Source organism: Carassius gibelio, chromosome A2, assembly GCF_023724105.1.
Source record: "Carassius gibelio isolate Cgi1373 ecotype wild population from Czech Republic chromosome A2, carGib1.2-hapl.c, whole genome shotgun sequence".
NCBI classification, from domain to species: domain Eukaryota; kingdom Metazoa; phylum Chordata; class Actinopteri; order Cypriniformes; family Cyprinidae; genus Carassius; species Carassius gibelio.
Window position 1 is genome coordinate 5,428,196 of NC_068372.1, and position 19,922 is coordinate 5,448,117.

The 19,922-nt window shown below is 37.4% G+C and overlaps 1 protein-coding gene across 3 annotated transcripts in view; it reads left to right on the plus strand.

Moving 5' to 3' along the window:
• Positions 1–18,961, plus strand: part of LOC128024786 (rho-associated protein kinase 1) — a 54,609-nt gene extending 35,648 nt beyond the window's left edge. Inside the window, exons 16-33 of one of the 3 annotated variants that reach the window (XM_052610745.1) lie at positions 129–375; positions 918–1,024; positions 1,463–1,613; positions 3,270–3,430; positions 3,541–3,725; positions 5,040–5,109; positions 6,259–6,362; positions 6,501–6,666; positions 7,839–7,932; positions 8,011–8,099; positions 8,741–8,932; positions 9,265–9,430; positions 12,645–12,715; positions 12,811–12,899; positions 13,015–13,093; positions 14,962–15,223; positions 15,382–15,589; positions 17,637–18,961. In XM_052610745.1, the coding sequence (XP_052466705.1) occupies positions 129–375; positions 918–1,024; positions 1,463–1,613; positions 3,270–3,430; positions 3,541–3,725; positions 5,040–5,109; positions 6,259–6,362; positions 6,501–6,666; positions 7,839–7,932; positions 8,011–8,099; positions 8,741–8,932; positions 9,265–9,430; positions 12,645–12,715; positions 12,811–12,899; positions 13,015–13,093; positions 14,962–15,223; positions 15,382–15,589; positions 17,637–17,640 (2,445 nt within the window). In that variant the 3' untranslated portion in view covers positions 17,641–18,961. Of the gene's footprint in view, positions 1–128; positions 376–917; positions 1,025–1,462; positions 1,614–3,269; positions 3,431–3,540; positions 3,726–5,039; positions 5,110–6,258; positions 6,363–6,500; positions 6,667–7,838; positions 7,933–8,010; positions 8,100–8,740; positions 8,933–9,264; positions 9,431–11,195; positions 11,858–12,644; positions 12,716–12,810; positions 12,900–13,014; positions 13,094–14,961; positions 15,224–15,381; positions 15,590–15,846; positions 17,137–17,636 lie in introns of those variants that run through there. The other 2 variants (XM_052610744.1, XM_052610746.1) reach the window with 2 other exon arrangements.
• The last annotated feature ends 961 nt before the right edge of the window (positions 18,962–19,922 follow it).

Genomic DNA, 19,922 nt, shown 5'->3' on the forward strand with positions numbered 1-19,922 from the left:
ATGTGACTTGTGCTATTGTTTGGAAGCCATTCTTGAGATTCCCTTAAACTCAAACACTGTGGCTCTCTGGAAATATTGCGTCACACGATAATTAAGAAACCCCATCTCACACAACCTTGTCCCCACAGCTGAGGGAAGCCAACGATCTTCTGCGGGCCGAGTCTGACACGGTGGTGCGCTTGAGGAAGAGCCACTCAGAGATGGGGAAGTCCATGAGCCACCTGGAGAGCGTGAATCGCGAGCTGCAGGAGAAGAGCCGCGCCACAGAAAACGTCAAACAGCAGCTGGAGAAAGAGCTGCTCCAGCTGCAGAACACACTGGACACGGAGAGACGGAGCTGCAGCCAGGGCTCAGAGGAGATCAGAGAGCTGCAAGGTACGAGAGGGCTTGCCCTGATTTGAGGAGAAGCTTCCATGTGACTGTCGGGACTCTCTTTTTTTTCTTCGGTAGTCTTCTTCAGATCTGAAACCTTAGATCGATACAGTGCTGTTTCTGAGCCATGCATGCTTGATTTGCCTAGTTTTTTTACTTTGTGTCTTTTTAACTGTATAGACTTTACATAAACGGGTATGTGCATTTCCAAATCATTCACCACAAATCTGCTCCAAACAAAGTGTAGAAACATCTCAAAATGATCCAGAGAGACAGGATGCACCTGAGCTCAGTTTCAAATAACATAACAAAGGATCTGAATACTTGTAAACTTTTATCTTAAAACTGCAAATCTGCAAAGTTGTCAGAAATATATATATATATATTTTTTTTTTGAGTGTAGATTGAGGTAATTATTTTTGTAATCTTCATATATTGCTTTAGTGTGCCAGGAAATACTCGATTTAAAATTTCCAAACATTCTCCTTTGCAAATATTGTGATCATGCAGTGTAATGTAAGTCTGTTCTTGTCTCCTTTCTTAAGCTCACATCACGGGTCTACAGGAGGACAATAAAAACTTGAAGCACAGTCTCTCTAAAGTGGAGCTGGAGAGGAAACAAATGCAGGACAGATGTAACATTCTTGAGAAGGTACTACTTGTATTGTTATATAAAAAAATGTGCTTATATTTTTGTAGATTTTACATAATTGCAGTCTATTGTGGACCATTAAGAATTTAGCTTTTTGACTATTTTGCATCAGTTTGCATGACACAAAATAACATTAGCAATTTAGCGTAGATAAGGTACAAGGTCCTTGTAAAAGTATATAAATATATATTTTTTCAGATTTGTTCTGACAGTGTATGAAAGTTAATGCAATAAAAAAAAATGCATGTCAGTTTGTGCATTCTAGCATTTTAGTAAATGAGCTAGTCGTTTACAGTTTGGCACATTGACTGGTATAGTGGTATAGTGTTTAAAATAGTGTAATAAATTAGTGTATAATTATCTCCTAAGATTGACTGTTTTTGTGTAAAGTTATTGTCTGTTGTATAACCAGTGTTTCGATGTGCTCTTGGGTTTTAGGAGAAGAACAGTCTGGAGATTGACCTGAACTACAAGCTGAAGACTCTGCAGCAGCGGCTGGATCAGGAGCTGACCGAGCATCGCATCACGAAAGCTCAACTCACAGACAAATACGAGTCTATTGAAGAGACCAAGTCAGCTGCTATGCACAGTATGTTTGCGTGCGATACCGTGATGCGTGCCCAGACAACACACAGCGTCTCGTTTCCCTGCGTGCCCAGACACCGCCTCGGAGATTTCACACTAATGCATATGCAACAGCAGAATGTCTTTAAATAGCAACATTATGATGCTCTTAAATAAGTTCAGAGCGCAAGTACTCCCTGTGGAGTAATCAGACTGAAGGAATTATTTGATGCTGATATCGCATTTAAAGGAATAGTTCACCCAAAAATGAAAATTGGCTAAAAATGTGTTCACCCTCAAGCCATCCATAGTTAGGATGAGTTTGTTTCTTCATCAGCTTTGGAGAAATGTAGCATTGCATCACTTGCTCACCACTGAATCCTCTTCAAGTGAATGGGTGCCGTCAGAATGAAAGCAGACAGCTGATAAAAACATCACAATAATCCACACCACTCCAGTCCATCATCCTGTGATAAACTGCACGTTTGTAAGAATTAAATCCATTATTTAGGCATTTTACATTTAATCCATCACTTCTAGGCAAAATAAGCATCCAAAATCCATAATAATACTTATGAACAAATCAAGTGCTGTTTGCAAATATAGTGTTATGGCAGTGATTTTATCAAATTAGATAGGAAACTAATGGAAAGGGGGATTAATCATCGTATGTGTGTGTTTCTGTGCTCAACAACATCCAAATAAAAGTCTTGCTTTACAGGTTGCCATCTAATAACAGGAAGTCAGGCTACAAAGAAGGGTGTGTCCAAATTCGTCTCTATTGAAACACACAGAGTACATTAACATTCTATTTAATACCAAAATAATTCAAAAACAATAACCTGTGACAGAAATGCAATGCATTGTTTTCATGTGACATCACACCCTAATAGCAGCGTCGGGTTGGAGGGCGAAACAACACTTTCCTCCGCTGACCGCTTCAACTAATGTAGTGAAGTCAGTGTTAGTAAAAGACCAAATTCACTACAAACCTTACTGATGATGCATTCTATTTATATATATGTGAACAGATTCTTCCAGAATATGAACGCGACATGCAAAATTGCATGCTTTCCCATAGAAAACCATTCTTAATAGGGTTTAATGCATTAAGATGCATTCATGTTCTGGACTTGTCTGCTTGCCTATATATATAAAAAATATATCAGACCTGTCTTAATTTGTGTTCTGAAGATGAACGAAGGTCTCATGGGTTTTGAACAACATGAGGATGAGTAATTAATGACAGAATTTTCATTTTGGGTGAATTAGCCCTTTAATACGTGTTAAATGTTTTCTACAATTAAGCATTTTAGAATGTCTCGTGGTTTTTAGTGATTGAACCGTTCGTTCACATATCTTTGATTTTCTTCTTTGGCTTTGAAAACAAAACCTGAAAACTAGCTTGAAAGAAACGGTCACTTGACTTCTGTGGTGGTCTTCACCTGGAAATCTCTGTGACAGACACATGACTGAAAACTACGATTAATTGTGACAATTATGTAATTATAAAACTGTGACAAATACAGAATCAGAATTATTACTTGCGCCAAAATAGAAAAAAAAAAGAGCAACAGAATTGGCTCCAACACACTTCATTAAGGCAAACTGAAGTTCTAGATTAAGATGATTTGGAAATGCAGGTATATTGATGAACTATTCATCTTTCTGGTCTGTCCAGCGGTGGAGCAGAAGGTGGCTGAAGAGAACACGCTGCGGATGCGAGCGGAGACCAGGGTGGTGGAGGTGGAGAAGCAGTGCTCCATGCTGGAGTTTGACCTCAAGCAGTCTGTGCAGAAGATGGAGCAGCTGATGAAGCAGAAGGAGAGGCTGGAGGAAGAGGTGAGGGTCAACCCACAGTCTGACCTCAGGAGAACTTGACTTGACAAGACTGCTGAAGGGGTTTCAGCATCACAAGTTCAATGTCTTTCCTCTTCCCTCCACCCCACCAGGTGAAGGAGCTGCGGGTGCAGTTGGAGCAGGAGTCTGGGAAGCGTGTGCTGGCCCAGAACGAGCTGAAGAACTGGACGATGGAGGCCGAGCGGCTGAGAGGATCAGAGAAGCAGCTGAAACAGGAGATCAACGCGGCCCTCGAGAACAAGCGCTCCGTTGAGTTCCAGCTGGCACAGCTCACCAAGTACAGTCCTTTCTCTGTCCTCTCCTGACCTCACCAGGGTCACGAAATTACGAATATCTAGGAGTTGTCTTATTACTCACATAATGTACTCACAAATCAATTGCACATCAGTTTTGGTTCAGAAATTACTCCAAAAAAGATCATTCAAAGTCATTATTGTGTTAAATGAGAAATCATTTGGATAGACATTGCATAAAAGTAGCTTTAGAAAGAAATATTTTGATTCCGCATTGCATTAATAATGATTATAAATAGCTGTTGTTTTTTTAATTCGGTCATTCATTCAACTGATTTGTTCAAATGCCTGATTCACCCAGAAACAAAGCGAAGTAGCTTTCTTTATAAACGAGTCACTTTATCATTCAGAAACATGGATCTGTTCAATAAAGAAACACTGCTTAGAGATGCACAGCTGAGGATTTCACTGGAACTATTTCATTTGTAAAACTGAGGAGCAAAACAGACAGGATTGACAATAGTGTGCTTAAAATGACACTAACTTTTGACATTTTGGAGCTAATGAATTAAATCACATTTGCAGTTATGCAGACATTTAGGAAAAACAGCACTATTTCTCATGTGATATTGCTAAACTAAATCATATGGTATAAATATAAGACAAAAACTCATACAGGTGAGTTTTTGGCCCTCACATCTTGAATTTTAGACATGTACAACTCTATTCTCATAGGATTTATGCATTAAATATGTTAGTAAACTTTTTTTGCAATAAATTGTGAGGCCTAGTTTTTTTTTTTTTTTAGTTGTTTCTGTTGGATTTCATTTGTAACACTGACCTTATAACCTCATTCCTTTGGCTCTGAGCCTTACTCACAAAAGCTATTACATCACTAAATATCTGAAATGCTTTTCTATTGTCGAAATAGTGATTATTGCAGATTATGTGTAAACCTGGCCAAAACTTTCGGCTGCCAGTATTTACACGAGTGGATTGAGAATTAGCCTCGGTCCAAACCACAGCCGGTTAATCCTTCACCTCTGCTACTGACACAGCTTTGTGTTCCCCACTTTAAAGTCCACATGAAATCATTACCCTATTTATATTATGAAGGTTCCTGGCCCTATTGTGAGCAATGCATCACTTCACATTCTTTGAAAATTAGGAATACGTTTGTCTTTGTAATCTTTCATCAAAATATAATCCCTTGATTGATCACAAGTTTTCTATGCTGTTATAATGGGCCTAGAAATTGTCATTTTTATGTCCAGTTGAATATTGTGCTGGAGCTGTGATGCTTGAGTTGAATATTGTGTGTGAATCTGACTGTAACTGATGGAAATGCATCTTCTCAGGCAGTACCGAGGAAACGAGGGTCAGATGAGAGAACTTCAGGACCAGCTGGAGGCTGAGCAGTATTTCTCAGTGAGTATCACAGATCACACATGAGATCTTTCTCATTAAGTGCTTTCAACAACTGAATCTTCAAACTTTTACTTTTCTATATGATGCCATTTATCGTCTATAACCTGCTTGCTGCAGTAGTTATCTACTGTGTATGTCATTGGCTAACCCTAACCATCTTTCTTGATGCATCAAGTCATATAAAAGTTGATGGGATTGAGGCTTGGTTCACAGGAGACAAACTTTCATCCAAGCTGCAAATTCAGTTTGTGTGAAAATCGGACATTTCCCTTAAAATGTACTGTAATTGTAGAAAAAGTACAGAATCTGTGGCTTCTTCTCTTAATGACTAGATCGATATTTGAGATGCCATGCAAAGATATTTTCTTTTTATTCAGTCGTGTTGATTTGTTTTAGGCGAAGGCATGACTTTTATTTCAATTTTTTATGTGCAATAAAAAATGCATTTATTTCTATAATTGTTAATGTGATTGGGTGGGTTCGAGCATTTTTTGTTTCATTCCAGTGACAAAATTTGCAGCTTCCAGTCGATCTTTTATATGAAGAACAAATTTGTCAGTAATCAGACTTGGAATGCAATGGAGGTTCATTTACTGTAATTAAGTGGTCATTCGTCTTGTACCACAGATGTACATTTTCTGTTTTTGGACCTGAAAAACACATTTGTGTTCTAAACTACGTATTTTGTTATATTTTTGATTACACAGCCCAAGCCATGTTACAAAATAGAAAAAAAACTTGGTTTACGGGAATTTGCAAAAATGATAATGGAGATGAAACTGTTATACCCTTGCAGCTGTATACAAATTAACTACATTTCAAAACATCTATAACCAAGTAATAATTGAAGATGCAACAATGCCATGGTATAAGGCTTAGTTTAGCGTCTGGGAACGACATGAACACTGACAAAACAGGCAGGGGGTTTGGTTTCCAAGTAAAATGTAGAAGTGACGATATTTAGATAATAAAAGACTGATTCTTAAACCATTAGAAGGAGAATGTGTTGGTTTTCTTGGAAAAAAAAGCATGCAAACACTATCTTCAACGGACGGTTTAGTTTAGATTTTTCTGTTTGTCTGCATTTCCTCACTGTGACATCACTAGCAGTCACGTCATTTATTACAAGAGGTTTTTCCTTGTTTTCAGACGCTCTATAAAGCTCAGGTGAAGGAGCTAAAGGAGGAGAACGAGGAGAAGAATCGACAAACTCAAGAGGCTCTCAGAAAAGTCCAGGACCTGTTCTCGGAGAAGTAAAAGTCCTTTTCATCAACAAGTAGCATTTTCAAAAGAGCTGCTTTAAAAAAAAAAACTAAATAAGAACTGTAGAGTATCTTGTGAGTTTGAAATAGTGTTAAGCATCCGTATTGAATGTGATCTTGTGAGCGCAGGGAGTCGCTGTCTGCTCAGCTGGACCTGACCGTGACGAAGGCCGAGTCGGAGCATTTGGCTCGCGTGCTGCAGGAGGAGCAGTACTTTGAACTGTCTCAGGAGCACAAGAAAGCCGTCTCACGGTACAAACAGGAGATCTCGGAGAAGGACTCGACCATCGCACAGGTCTGTGACGTTATTAGTGAAGGACAGGCATCCTTCTCTGAATCAGACAATGTAGGGCCCTATGAAAACCCATTTATTTTTTTCCCCCCAGAAATGTTTTATTAATTTTATGTGTTCGGATTTGCCCCTTACCAAAAAATTTTTGTTCAGAAATTGAATGCACTTTATTTTTCTGCCAATCAAATGAAAATTAAACAAACCCTTTTTTTTTTTTTTCTTTTTTTTTAAGTGCCGCACAAAAGAGGTAACATTTAAACATGAAAGAAAAATTGCATGATTATTCCTTAAAGATGAAGCTTTAATTATAATTTGATTTGTAGTAATAGAAATATATTTCTGTCACAATTTGTTCAAGTTAAACCGAACTTTTATTTTGACAGCCTGATGTTTGTTTGTGTGAGTATTTGATATGTTGATAGTCATCAAATGCTCATTAAGTGACTCTCAGAGCAGTTCTGGAGATATTGTTCATGTATTTATGTCTTTATTTAATGAGGTGGCAGATGCTGAAAACATTGCAAGTAAAACTGTACGTAGGTCAAACATACCGTATTTTCTGGACTATAAGTCGCACTTTTTTTCATAGTTTGGCTGGTCCTTATAGTATGGCGAATTATAGTCAGGTGCGACTTATTTAGCAAAATTAATTTGACATGAACCAAGAGAAATGAACCAAAAGAAAACATTACCATCTCCAGCCGCCAGAGGGCGCTCTATGCTGCTCAGTTCTCCTGTAGTCTACACTGAACACATAGAGCGCCCTCTCGCGGCTGGAGACGGTAATGTTTTCTCTTGGGTCTAAATGAATGCGACTTATAGTCCAGTGCGACTTATATATGTTTTTTTCCTCATCATGACGTATTTTTGGACCGATGCGACTTATACTCAGGTGAGACTTATAGTCCGAAAAATATGGTATGTAATTCCGTGACATTCCGCGTTATACAGAAAATTCCGTTGGTATGACAGGACTCCACAATTCCGTCCGTGTATTCCATGGGAATAATACGGCCCTAACAATGCATGTACTCTATTTGTGTTCCTTCACATTTTCAGTTTCAGATCTTCATGTACTGTGAAAGTCATCTGTTGTTTTAGCTCTGGTCGTTATTTTTAACTCTTTGTGGTTATATCAATGGCTTTTAATTCGATTCCAATGCATTTTCACTTAGCTCGAGGAATCCAATAAAACCCTCACCAAAGATGTGGAGATCCTCAGCAAGGAGAAGACCGAGCTGAACGAGAGACTCCAAGCTCAAGAAGAAGGTAATGTTATTCTAGTTGATTAACGTGCACTTTATCTTCATGCATTATCATTATAACTATTCTAATGTATTCCTGTAGAGTTTAATGCAGAGAAGGAAGAGCTGACAAACACAGTGAAGGCCAACTACGAGAAGGCTCTTAATATAGAAAGAACTCTGAAGACCCAGGTATAACCAGCAAACAGCATTAAACACAGACCATTGTAAATAACATAATAATAATAATAATAATTGTGTATATAGCTAAAAGTAAAAACCTAATGCCATTTTGAATGTGTGAAAATGAACAAGATATGAGAAGTAGGTTTTCTGATTTCATGTTTATTTTACTCAAAGTTTGAGTCATTTTGTTGTTTTTAAATGCATATGTAGTTCAGTTTTAGTTATTGTAGTACATCAAGTTAAATTAAAAGAAAACGAGAAATGTTGCATTGCAAGTTAGCTGAAATTGTGTTTTTAAATTATTTTGTTTATGTTAGCGTTTATTTTGTCATGTATTGATTTTTTTTTTAATGGTTTTAGTTAATTATAATAACCCTGTGACACGCTCAGTTAACAAAAGGTGATAGTGGAAACAAATTTCTAAACAATTTGTTTGTTTTTTCAAATCTAGTTTTACATAACATGCTCACTGTTTTTGTATTTCCATGCTTATTAGAATATCTGGTTGTTAACAGTAACAATATTAAATAACACTATTTGTGTTGCACCTATGAAGACCAAACCATAACATTTAAAAATGCTCCTTTTGCTCTCTAATAAAACATTATGGTCATTCTGCATCTTAATGCTTCACCGTGTGACTGCAGGCGGTGAACAAGCTGGCTGAGATCATGAACCGTAAGGACATGAAGTTGGACCAGAAGAAGCGAGGCAGCACCACTGACCTGCGCAAGAAAGAGAAGGAGAACCGCAAGCTGCAGCTGGAGCTCAACCAGGAGAAGGAGAAGTTCAACCACATGGCCATCAAGAACCAGAAGGAGCTGAACGAGATGCAAGCGGCAAGTCAATCTTTATCAGCCGTTCCACAGTAACACAGTTACTTGCTTTGTCGCTTTGTGACGTATAAATTAAATGACTGAGTGAACCCTAAAAAGAATGCTTTCTCACTCATAAATTGAGATGCATGCACTCAGATCTGTGAGGCTGATGAGCAATCGGTTCCAAACACAAAATACTAAACCTGTGCTAATATAAAAAAATAATGAATACTACAGCATAATGAGAGCATTATACAAGCAATTTTAAAAAGTAGGTAAAGGTTTCAGCACTGCACAAGTCTTACTTATTATACAAATCTTATTATAGTTAATGTTGTTGTCTGTGTTTGCAGCAATTGGCAGAGGAGTGCACGTATCGCAACGAGTTGCAGATGCAGCTGGACAGTAAGGAGAGTGACATCGAGCAGCTCAGAGAGAAACTGAACGACCTGCAGCTCCGTGTGGACAGCTCCAGCGTCACCAGCCTGCAGCCAGACGAGGTGGACAGTAACATCGCCGGTAAGCACACGCGCACTGGACATGAGCTTCTCTGATAGATCAGTCTCAGGTCAATGAAGGAGCAGAGAGGTTCAACAGAATCGGTGTTGGGCAGATTTAGTCCAGATTGGAAAGCCCTCAGTAGAAGCTAATTCTGAAGCTTTGATCACAGATGAAAGTATATTTGTGCTGGGAATGGATTTAACAAAAAATAATTACAGAAATCATGCAGAACGAGCAAAATACAAAAAATAAATGATGTGATATTTTAGCAGTTAAGCCATAATTCATAGTTTATTGTTACCTGTATTTACATATTTTCTCATCCAGAACTACTTTCCAATAATATGCCATTGTTATATGCTCTCATTAAACTGTGAGAAATAGAAATGATAACTTTGCTGGTCATCGTTTCATAAAAAAATATAGACTTGGTGAGAAGTGTTTTTGTCATGTAATAATATATATTTATTGCTGTCAAACGATTAATTCAATTAATAAAAGTTTAAAATAAAACAATAATTATTTTCATAATATATGTATGTCTGCTGTGTATATTTATTATGTATATATAGATAAACACGCATACAGTATATATATTGGAAATAATTATATGTAAATACATTTATATATTTATATTCTTAGATTTTATACTATACATAAATATATTTAATATATGAACATTTAAAAAATATTTTCTTAAATACATGCATGTGTTTTTATTTATATATATACATAATATACACAGTATAAATGCATACTGTATATTAAAATAAATAATATATGTAAACCAAAACCTTTATTTTGGATTCGATTTATCGTTTGACAGCACTATTTTAATGTTTATGGTATATTAGTTAGCCTTTTCATAAAATAATTCTTGCCTAAATTATTTGTGCTAATGCATGTCAGTTTGTTAGGGAATATTTATCAGGTGTGTATTTATGATATTAATTAGATTGGATTTTTGGTTACACTTTAGATTAGGAAACACATATTCACTATTAAAGGGTTAGTGCCCCCAAAAATGAAAACGACCCCATCATTTTCTATGTATATGACTTTCTTCTTTCAGATGGTTCCAATCAGAGTTATATAAAAAAAATATCTTGGCTCTTCCAAGCTTTATAATGGCAGTGAATGGGTGTTATTTTTCAATAGTCCAAAAGAAGTCCAATAAAGCGCATCCATCCATAATTAAAAGTGTCCCCCGTGGCTCTCCTTTGCTCCTGTAAACAAACGTTGGTTCTCATCTGGACGTTTATGCCTACAGAGCCATGTGGGATACTTCTTATGATGGATGGATGCACTTTATTGGACTTCTTTTAGACTATTAAAAAATAACACCCATTCACTTCCATTTTAAAGCTTGGAAGAGCCACAATATTTTTTATGTAACTCTGAATGTACAGTATTCGTCTAAAAGAAGAAAGTCATATTTTTTCCATATTTTCCCTCAATTAACTCCTAATTTGCTGCCTATTAATAGTAAGTGATTTAGTTGCTGTAGTAGTAATGTTTAGGATCTAGAATATGCACATGCAGAATAAAGCATTAATTTATGCTTTTTAGTACAAATAAACAGGCAGTATGCTAGTAATGTGCATGCTAATAAGCAACTGGTTAATAGTGAATAGTGTTCCCTAATCTGAAGTGTTACCAGACGTGCTCTATCAGCTCATACGCAGCGCTCATCATCACTTTTAATGCTGTGATTATGGGATGTTTGACTGCCGTTATCTGTGTTTAAAGTGCTCTCTCCTCTCTTGTTCTCCCTCATTTGTAGTCGCTGGTTCTTGTTCTCCTTATCTTTGTATCTTCTATTCTTTGTCTTCTGTGAGTAACTTTAAGATCGGGCTCCTGTTATGCCTGAAAGATGCTCTTGGGTGGCTTCTCATTCCTTTTTATTTTAATGAATGCATCTTGTGTTTTGTTGTGTGTGTGTGTGTGTGTGTGGTTTGCCCCTTGTATTCCCATTGGCTTGGTTTAGAAGATGTGATGAACCTTGTGTTGCCTTCAAATTACAAATGATGCTCTAGGGCTGCAACAACTAATCGGTTCGATTCTCTACGCTGTGCACGGAGAACATTCACCGGTCACACCATTTTACAGCAATGAACACCACATTTTTAATAGAGGTGTCATATAGTGGAACACATGAAGGGAGAAAGTCCAAGTTGTCTTAAACATGAGAATGCTATATATTAGCGTTTCAGCGTTTTCATAAACATGGTTTAATGCAGTCTGTCCTGACAGGCGCTTGATAGATATGTGTGCAGATTTCTTTCTTCCTCCGAGCGTAGCTTACACTGCACACTTGCATCCTTATCTGTAAATGTTAGAAAGTCTCCTGATTATTTCTGTTTTTCATGAGGATAGTCAGTCCTGAAAGTGTGTGTAGACTCTGAGCGCCGGTGCACATGCAGTCAGTTTCTATGAGAGCAGGAACAGTAAAGAGGCTTTTAAGTCATTTTCAGGAACTATGTTAAGAACGTTTGATATTATTCTTTTTTAAATCATTATAAAATCCCCTTGAGGGGAACCTGTGGTGACTTCACGGATGTATGTTGACTGTACGTATGGTTCATTTATCTGTTGCACCAGCAGCATGTTCACTACAGAATGAAGGACTTTAGCAGTCACAGTTCATGCATGATGCTTTACACACTTCTTTTGTCACCTACCTGTGTTTCCCGCCAAGTGTGCTTTCAAACCAGAAACATTTGAATTAAATTGCACATTGCAGTTGGGTTGAAGCGCAGAATTACAGGCTTGTCTTGTCACATTAACTTGAATACTGAGAGCATCGAGCCGGTTACTAATACTGCTGAGGTGCACAATCTGCATAATCATTCATAGAAGTATAATAAACTGCTTCACCGCTGTTTGTTCATGTTAATCAAGTATTTAATAGCTGCTGTTGTAATGTTTCGAGCCATTGTGGAGCATCCCAGTTTCATCCTTCTTGATTGATCAAATAAAGACCCGCTCTTTCTTCCCTGTTTCACTTCCCACAGGAAGTGGAAATGAATTGTGAATGCTGTTTTTAATGCTGTTTTATATACAGCTATAACCCTGTGATGTGAGGCAGTTGTGTTAAAGTGTACCTGGTTTAGGCATGTTAGTGAAAGGGTTATGATTTTTATGGATTGCGTCACAACCTTGCATGTCTTTTTCTGTTGTTTGTCCAAATCCTGGCAAGGACTTTATTATGCATGGTTTTATTTGTCTTCAGAATCCAGGCTTGAAGGCTGGCTCGCGATACCGAATAGAGCTAATATTAAGAGATACGGCTGGAAGAAGCAGGTAAGACTTGTGTGAAGAATTGTGTGTTAAACTATTCTTGTGCATGTGGACATGCGTGACCAACCCTTTTCAAAACTGGTTGTTGTTTCCTTCAGTATGTCGTGGTGAGCAGTAAAAAAATCCTCTTTTACAATGATGAGCAAGACAAGGAGCAGTCCAACCCTTGCATGGTTCTCGACATTGAGTAAGTATTCTGATGAAGAACTATTCATGCATCGTTTCACTGCTGGTTTCATTCGTTCTTGTTTATGAAATGCAATGATATTCCTTTTTGACACTTTTTTTTTTTTTCAAAACAGCAAACTTTTCCATGTACGTCCCGTCACGCAAGGCGACGTTTATCGAGCGGAAGCAGAAGAAATTCCTAGAATATTCCAGGTCAGTTATTTTGATTGGTTTATTTGTTTTCCAAAGCGATTTTATCTAATAAAGTCATGTGTATGCAATGCAGTTTTCAAGAATACACAGTTAAACTGTGCTGCATCATGATTGAAAAACTGCTTTAGTAAAGCTGAGCTAAAGCTCTCTCTAGTCCAGATATATGGATGTCTGGCTTTAAAATCATTGAGAAGACGGTGTTAAAGGTGACATCAGCAACACTGTTTCTTCTTCATCAGCTACTGGGACAATGTTGAGTGAACCTAAATTGAAAGAGAACTTCCTTTTTTTTCCTTAATTGGCCGATTCTCAGGAATTAGCTCTAGAATTAGCACTTAATTGCGAACGCTCCAACACCATTGAGCTGTGATTAACAGTAGCATTCGCTGTTTTCAGAGAAAGGTGTTTCCACATAGATTCAGTCGCTGGTGCAATGTCTCTTTCCCTCATTATAGGGAACCGAGGGTTTTTTTTGATGGTCTTGAAACAAATCTCTTCTGCTCATTAAGGTTGCATTTATTTGATTAAAAAAAAAACTGTTTTGGGGATATTTTAAGATGTGTTTTGCTCTCATGCTAAAGCTCCATTACTCCAGCTTTCAGTGTCACGTGATCCTTCAGAAATCCTGCTGATGGATGCTCAAGAAACAGTTTTTATTATTAGAGCTGGCGCACCACACTGACAAAAAAAAAAAAAAGATTTATAATTTAATGCACTAACAAAGATATAAATCAGGACAGCACTAAAATAGTAACTATTTTGGAAATGAATAGAATAGGTTCCCTATCTTTCTACTTAGATTTCTTTTAAGTATTTGTAAGCAAACCATTAATCATGAAATATAGTAAAGTAGGGTATATATACATGTACAGACATGTGGTTTATTTACCGACCAAAACTACCATGTCCACTAAATTTATTCTCAAAAGCAGGGTATTTTCTGAAAATAGAGATTAATATTATTATTATTCACTGAAAGCTCACTGAAAACATCCAAGCACAGCAGTAAAAAGGGTGTTCAAGAGCATTCAATAATCACTCCGCTCCAGGTTCACCATTTCCTTTAAGCTGATAAATCAGAGTACAGTGCATGGAGACAGTTTCCTATGAATGTTTCTATGTGTGCACCATCTGTGTGTTATGTGCACGCTTGTGTGTTGTGTGTGTGTGCAGTCTAGCAGCACTTTAGTTTAGAGCGGAAATTAGCTACCGCTACAATAAACTGTTCAAAACGTGAATCCATCCAATCAACTTTGAGTATCCACATGCTACAAACAAACATGCCCCGTGGATATAGTCTAAACAGGAATTTAGATTATTTTTAAAATTGTCTTTTTAATAAATTTGGACAACATCACCAAATCTGTAGTAACCAAAATCTTGAAAACATGCTTAAAAAATGTTATTGCACTTATTTTCAAATATAAAAAATATATATATATATTTCACTGTCATTTCATTTTTTTTAAATCAATTGAATGGATCCTTGAATTAAAGTAATTTCTTAAAAAATGTATCCATTTAATTAATTATTAGCTTTTCATTAAGCTCCCAAACCCATAATATAATGTTTAATGAAGTTCATGTTGTTAATAACATAACTTTTTGTATTTTTATATCAAGATTGTCCATTGTAAATCAATTTAATAAACAAGTTGGCTAAAAAAATATATAAAAAAGCAGTCTGATTATAATACCTAAAATGTGTAATGTATTGAATTACATCACTAACAGTATTTTTTGTCATGTAATTTGGAATCAGTAACGGACTATAATTTGTGTAATCTACCATATTACGCGTGATGTGTGTATATTGCGATCACGAGTCTTTACCCGTTCACATGTTGAAGTCTGTGTGTGTTGTTTAGATCCTGTATGCTAATGAAGGAGAGTGCAGGAAGGATGCAGACTTGGAGAGCGTTCCTCAGGGGGATAAGACCAACTGCTTGCCCCACAAGGGCCACGAGTTCATCCCCACCCTCTATCATTTCCCCACCAACTGTGAGGCTTGCTCCAAACCGCTGTGGCACGTCTTCAAGCCTCCTCCGGCCCTGGAATGCCGCCGATGCCACGTCAAGTGCCACAAAGACCATCTGGACAAGAAGGAGGACGTGATCGCCCCTTGCAAAGGTGAGCCACCAGCAGAGAATATCTCTATAACAATATAAATGCAAGCAGGAGAGAACTACTCTCCATCTGCGCACAATTCGACGCATGGATGTGTGAAACCGTTAAAGACTGAGCGTCTCACAGCAGCACTCACGTATCATGTTGTCCCTGTTCCTCAGTGAATTATGATGTGACATCGGCGAGAGACATGCTGCTCCTGGCCTTGTCCCAAGACGAGCAGAAGAAATGGATCGGACATCTCGGCAAGAAGATTCCCAAGACCCCTCCTTCTACCTTCGCGAGAGCGTCTCCTCGCAACATGTCCACTCGCTCCGCAGCAAACCAGTCCTTCCGCAAGAACCCCAAAAACATGCCGGGCAAGCCCAGGTAACTACAGCCACACAGAGTCACGCTCGGCATGAATCACCTCATGCATTCAGAGCAGAGAGCTGTGGGAAGTGCTTGCATTTCATAAAAATAATGTCTCAGAAATATGCAAAATGTAATTTTTGTTGTTAGCGATGAAATGTGGCCGTGGCATGTTTTTCTGAGACTCCACCTTTAGCAGCTCAAGATATAAAAGCTGTAATTGTGATACTGAAGGCTGTAAGCGGGCGGGCTGTTTATTTGCTGTTGTCTCATAGCAGGGCGCAGTCCTTTCTCCAAGCGGCAGACACAACATCCAGCACATGCTGACCGCGTCACACAGCCGCTCCAGACCTTAGATTTCTGATGGTGTAGTGCACTACTCCTTGTTTTTACGGTTGGGGTTAACTGTGTGGTGACGTCGTCTTTGGAAGGGTGTGCTTTTCCTTAGGGTTGTTACCCTTGTTACCAGTTCTGGGCAAGAATTTCCTTCAGCTGGACCGAGGCTCTCGAGGGGCTTGGCTTTAAAACCTCAAATCTCCTCTTCTTCTTACAGCTTCCCCTGCTAACGAAGTGGCATTCAATACAAACGCTCCACTTTAAGGGCCAGATTTACTAAAGGCAAAAATAAATCAAATCAATAAAAACTGTGGAAGTTCTGCTGGTGATTTACTGACGATGCAGAAGAAAGATCATTTCCACAGTGATCCCTGCAGTCCAGATTTGTGATTATCACAGCCATGTCGAGTTAAGGCATGCGTCTTTTGAGCATTAAATGAAGGCGCAGGTGCTAGACGACTGCAGAGCTTAATAAATAATATTGCATGATTCATTTAAAAACTCTCCTATAAATTAAGCGTCTGAAAGGGAAACTCCTACAGATGCACAACAGGAAAGGTTAGCCACAAAAATAACGGTCCATGCATTTTCATCGCTAATTTTAAATGCATGTCTTTAATAAATACTGGCAAAAGAGCGTTTGCTTGCTGTTAGTAAATCTGGCCCTAATTCTGACAAGGAACTGCAAAAGATTTGACTTTTCGCATTATGATAATGCAAAAAGTCAAATCCTTGAGTAAAATATTGAGTGTTTGTTTTTTTACCCCATCTTTTTGTGACGCTAACAAAACGTGACTCGCATGAAACCTGAAATTTTGCATGAAGAAAATGATTAGACATTATTAACCGTAGGGCTGTGTTAGATTCATTCTCACATATTCCTTGTGGATACGAGCATCTCTAGGGCTGCACGATTATGACACAAATCATAATTACGATTATCACAGTTTACATTGAATGATGCTCATAGCATAGTTTGATGCAACTGCATGCCGTATTTTCATATGATAAACAATAAACGAGCTGAAAAACACACTTAGTGCTTTTCTTTAGTATTACGTCTCGAATGTTGTACTAAAACTAAAATTTAATTAATGGGAAAAACCCTTAAGATAACATGTAAAAAGAAAAGTTAAGTATGACATGAGTGGACTTTGAACGATTAATTGCTGCTTTTAACGATTAGAAATTGGATTAATTGTACAGCTGTTTCTTTAGCAATACATGTACTGCTTCATTTGAAAAACAATGTTTAATTGAGTGGAAAAGGGCAAGAGAATATGCATAGAATATAATATTTAGTACTTGATCATCTTCTGGTCATTTATCACAGTTTTTATTGTATTTTTTTAAATAGAACTGCGTTAGTATTGGTTTAAAGTGTTCAAAAACCAGAAGTTATAATATACTCGGTGTAAGATTAACTAACTTCCAGGCTTTTCGTAGTAAGGCCAAATCTAATTCATTAAAGTGTCATATTGCATCAAATATCTTCATAGTCCTACAGGCTTCTTCATGTAAAATATCAGTTTTAATGGTAACTTCTCTTGCTGTTGTTGTTCAGTGTGACTTGAACATGTTTTTATTAGATTCACCCACATTACTTTAACTTCAGACGTGTGTCATTTGAACAGATTTTGATTGTTGGACCTTCTATTAAATTATTTGGTTCCTAATTTTTGTACTTTCTTACACATACTGGGCATTTTCTTTTTCTTCTTTCTTCCAGCTAACCATCTGAACCGAATTGGGGATGCTGTACTTTCCTCTCCAGAAACCTCTTTAGAAAAAAATCCGTAACAACCTTGGAATTAACCTCTTTAAGTTGCATTTCAAAATTGAATGACAAACTATATACAACACGGACCGTAAGTGGTGCTGAAGTTCATGGAGAGTTGTTTGAAGGCATCATCCTTGTTTCTCCCTGTAACACTGGGATAACATTCATCCTCCTGATGTCCAGAGGAGAGAGCTTTTCTTGGGAAGGAAACGATACGCCGTTCCGATCTGGACTTGAATCCTGTGGGAAAGGGGATATCTGGGGAATTATCTCTGGGACAATTTTTTTTAGTTTGCAAACCGTTTCTACTTAAATCTCATTCGATGCCGCCTTCTGATGGACTCTGGTTGCCTTATTCAATGCCTCAAAGTCTAAATGGAAAATGAATTGGTTTTTGGGACAAAGGGTTGGGTACTGAGAGTTTTTTGTTGTTGTTGTTTTTTGGAGCATGGGTAATAATTACAATCTATGCATCAGATTTTTTATAATTGTCTTTATCATTTTTATTTGGATGCTCCAAGCCATAGGATATCATCATCATAATGGCGTCAGGAGACATGAAATGACATAGAAACCATTGAAAGGTGTTTGTGTCTCCGTGTGTGTTCATCGGGTACATTATTTCTGTAATATTCTTTTGTTTATCTTTTTTTTGTGTGTGTGTAATGTGTTGCCTTACATTTAATGCATACATAAATGTTTCAAAAAGGAAAACATGTAAGTTAACAAATGTAACTGCACTGTTTTGACTTGTAATTTATTTGTAGAAGACTAAAACAGCTGTAGCGTTCGGCTCACCTAGTGCCTTCTGGATAACAGTTTTATTGCCATATCTGTTTCTTTCCAACGAGTCTTTACTATTATGATAATTTGAGAGCAAACATATCTATTACAGTGTGATCTTCATTTCTTTCTTTTTTATTGAAACCTAAATGGTTTTCAGCCAGAGCGGACCATCTATTGCACGTCTTAAATGTCGTCAACCAAAGTTGAACGGTTCTGCATGAAGCGCCATGATGACGGGGACAAGTCCTGCTATTTTCAGGATCTATAAAAGAACCGGTTAAATCGCCACCTTAAAATGGATTTCATTCAGTGTACATATTCAAATGATGAATACCTCCTCAATAATCCGACATGGTTTTTACAAGCGTGTTCAGTTAAATAAGCACTGGAACTGATCTGTTTTGTCGTGGATGCATTGCATGATAAAGTGCATTGGAGGCCGCACTGATGGATATGTGTCAATAAACATATCTTTATCTATTACCGAAGACTGTCCTCTGTGTGTGTTTTATTTGCTTTTAATAATGAGACACATTTAATTTATTAATAATAGAGATCTAAGAAGTTAACAGGTTTTACTCCTTTGTAAGCTGTAGAAACTAGAATGAAAATTCAGAAGCATTTTACTTGAAGCCTTTAAATATGAGCATTTTAATGCTTTTCAATGCACTTTAAAATGCACTATTGTATGATATATATGAATGGGTCTAAAGCAAAGGCATCAACGTTGCATGCGTAGATTGCACATTTTAGCCAATATAATACTTTTAGATTACTTAAACCTTATATATATATATATATATATATATATATATGTATGTATATATATATTTTTTTTTTTTAAGATATAGAGGAACAAAATGTATTTCAATTTTTGTTTTATCAACATTAAGTGCATTAAACAGATTGTTGTAGCAACTGCAGACGTTACATTTCAAATGATGCCAAAAAAAGGCTTTGAAATGTACTTAAATTCAGAGCTTTTTTTATGTGACCAAATGTGAAAGAACTGCTGTGAGAGGCAGATCTCTGTATGTTAATACGCTGTGTTTGCATCGTCCATATCTCAAGAAAGTCACACTATCTGGTGATGTGTGTATTTTGCATAGATTGTGGGATGAGCTCTTTACTGCCCGAGCTGCTGTTCCTCGCTCCTTCACAGGTGGCGGAGATGTACCACACGATTGTTCGCCAACTGCGATCACATCCGAAGAAGACCGAATGCGGCTGACTCAGGGTTGCCAGGTTTTTGTAACAAAACCCGCCTAATTGCTATTTAAGATTATCCCAATCGCGTTTCGGGTGATAAAATTAAAATACACTTGTTTTTTTTCCCTGGTAAAATACACGTTAATATCACGTGATTGCGGTTTAATTCAACCCGCGGCAACAGTGTTAGAGTAACCCAATGCCGCGGGAAAACAGCAGACCTGGCAACAGTGTCGCAGA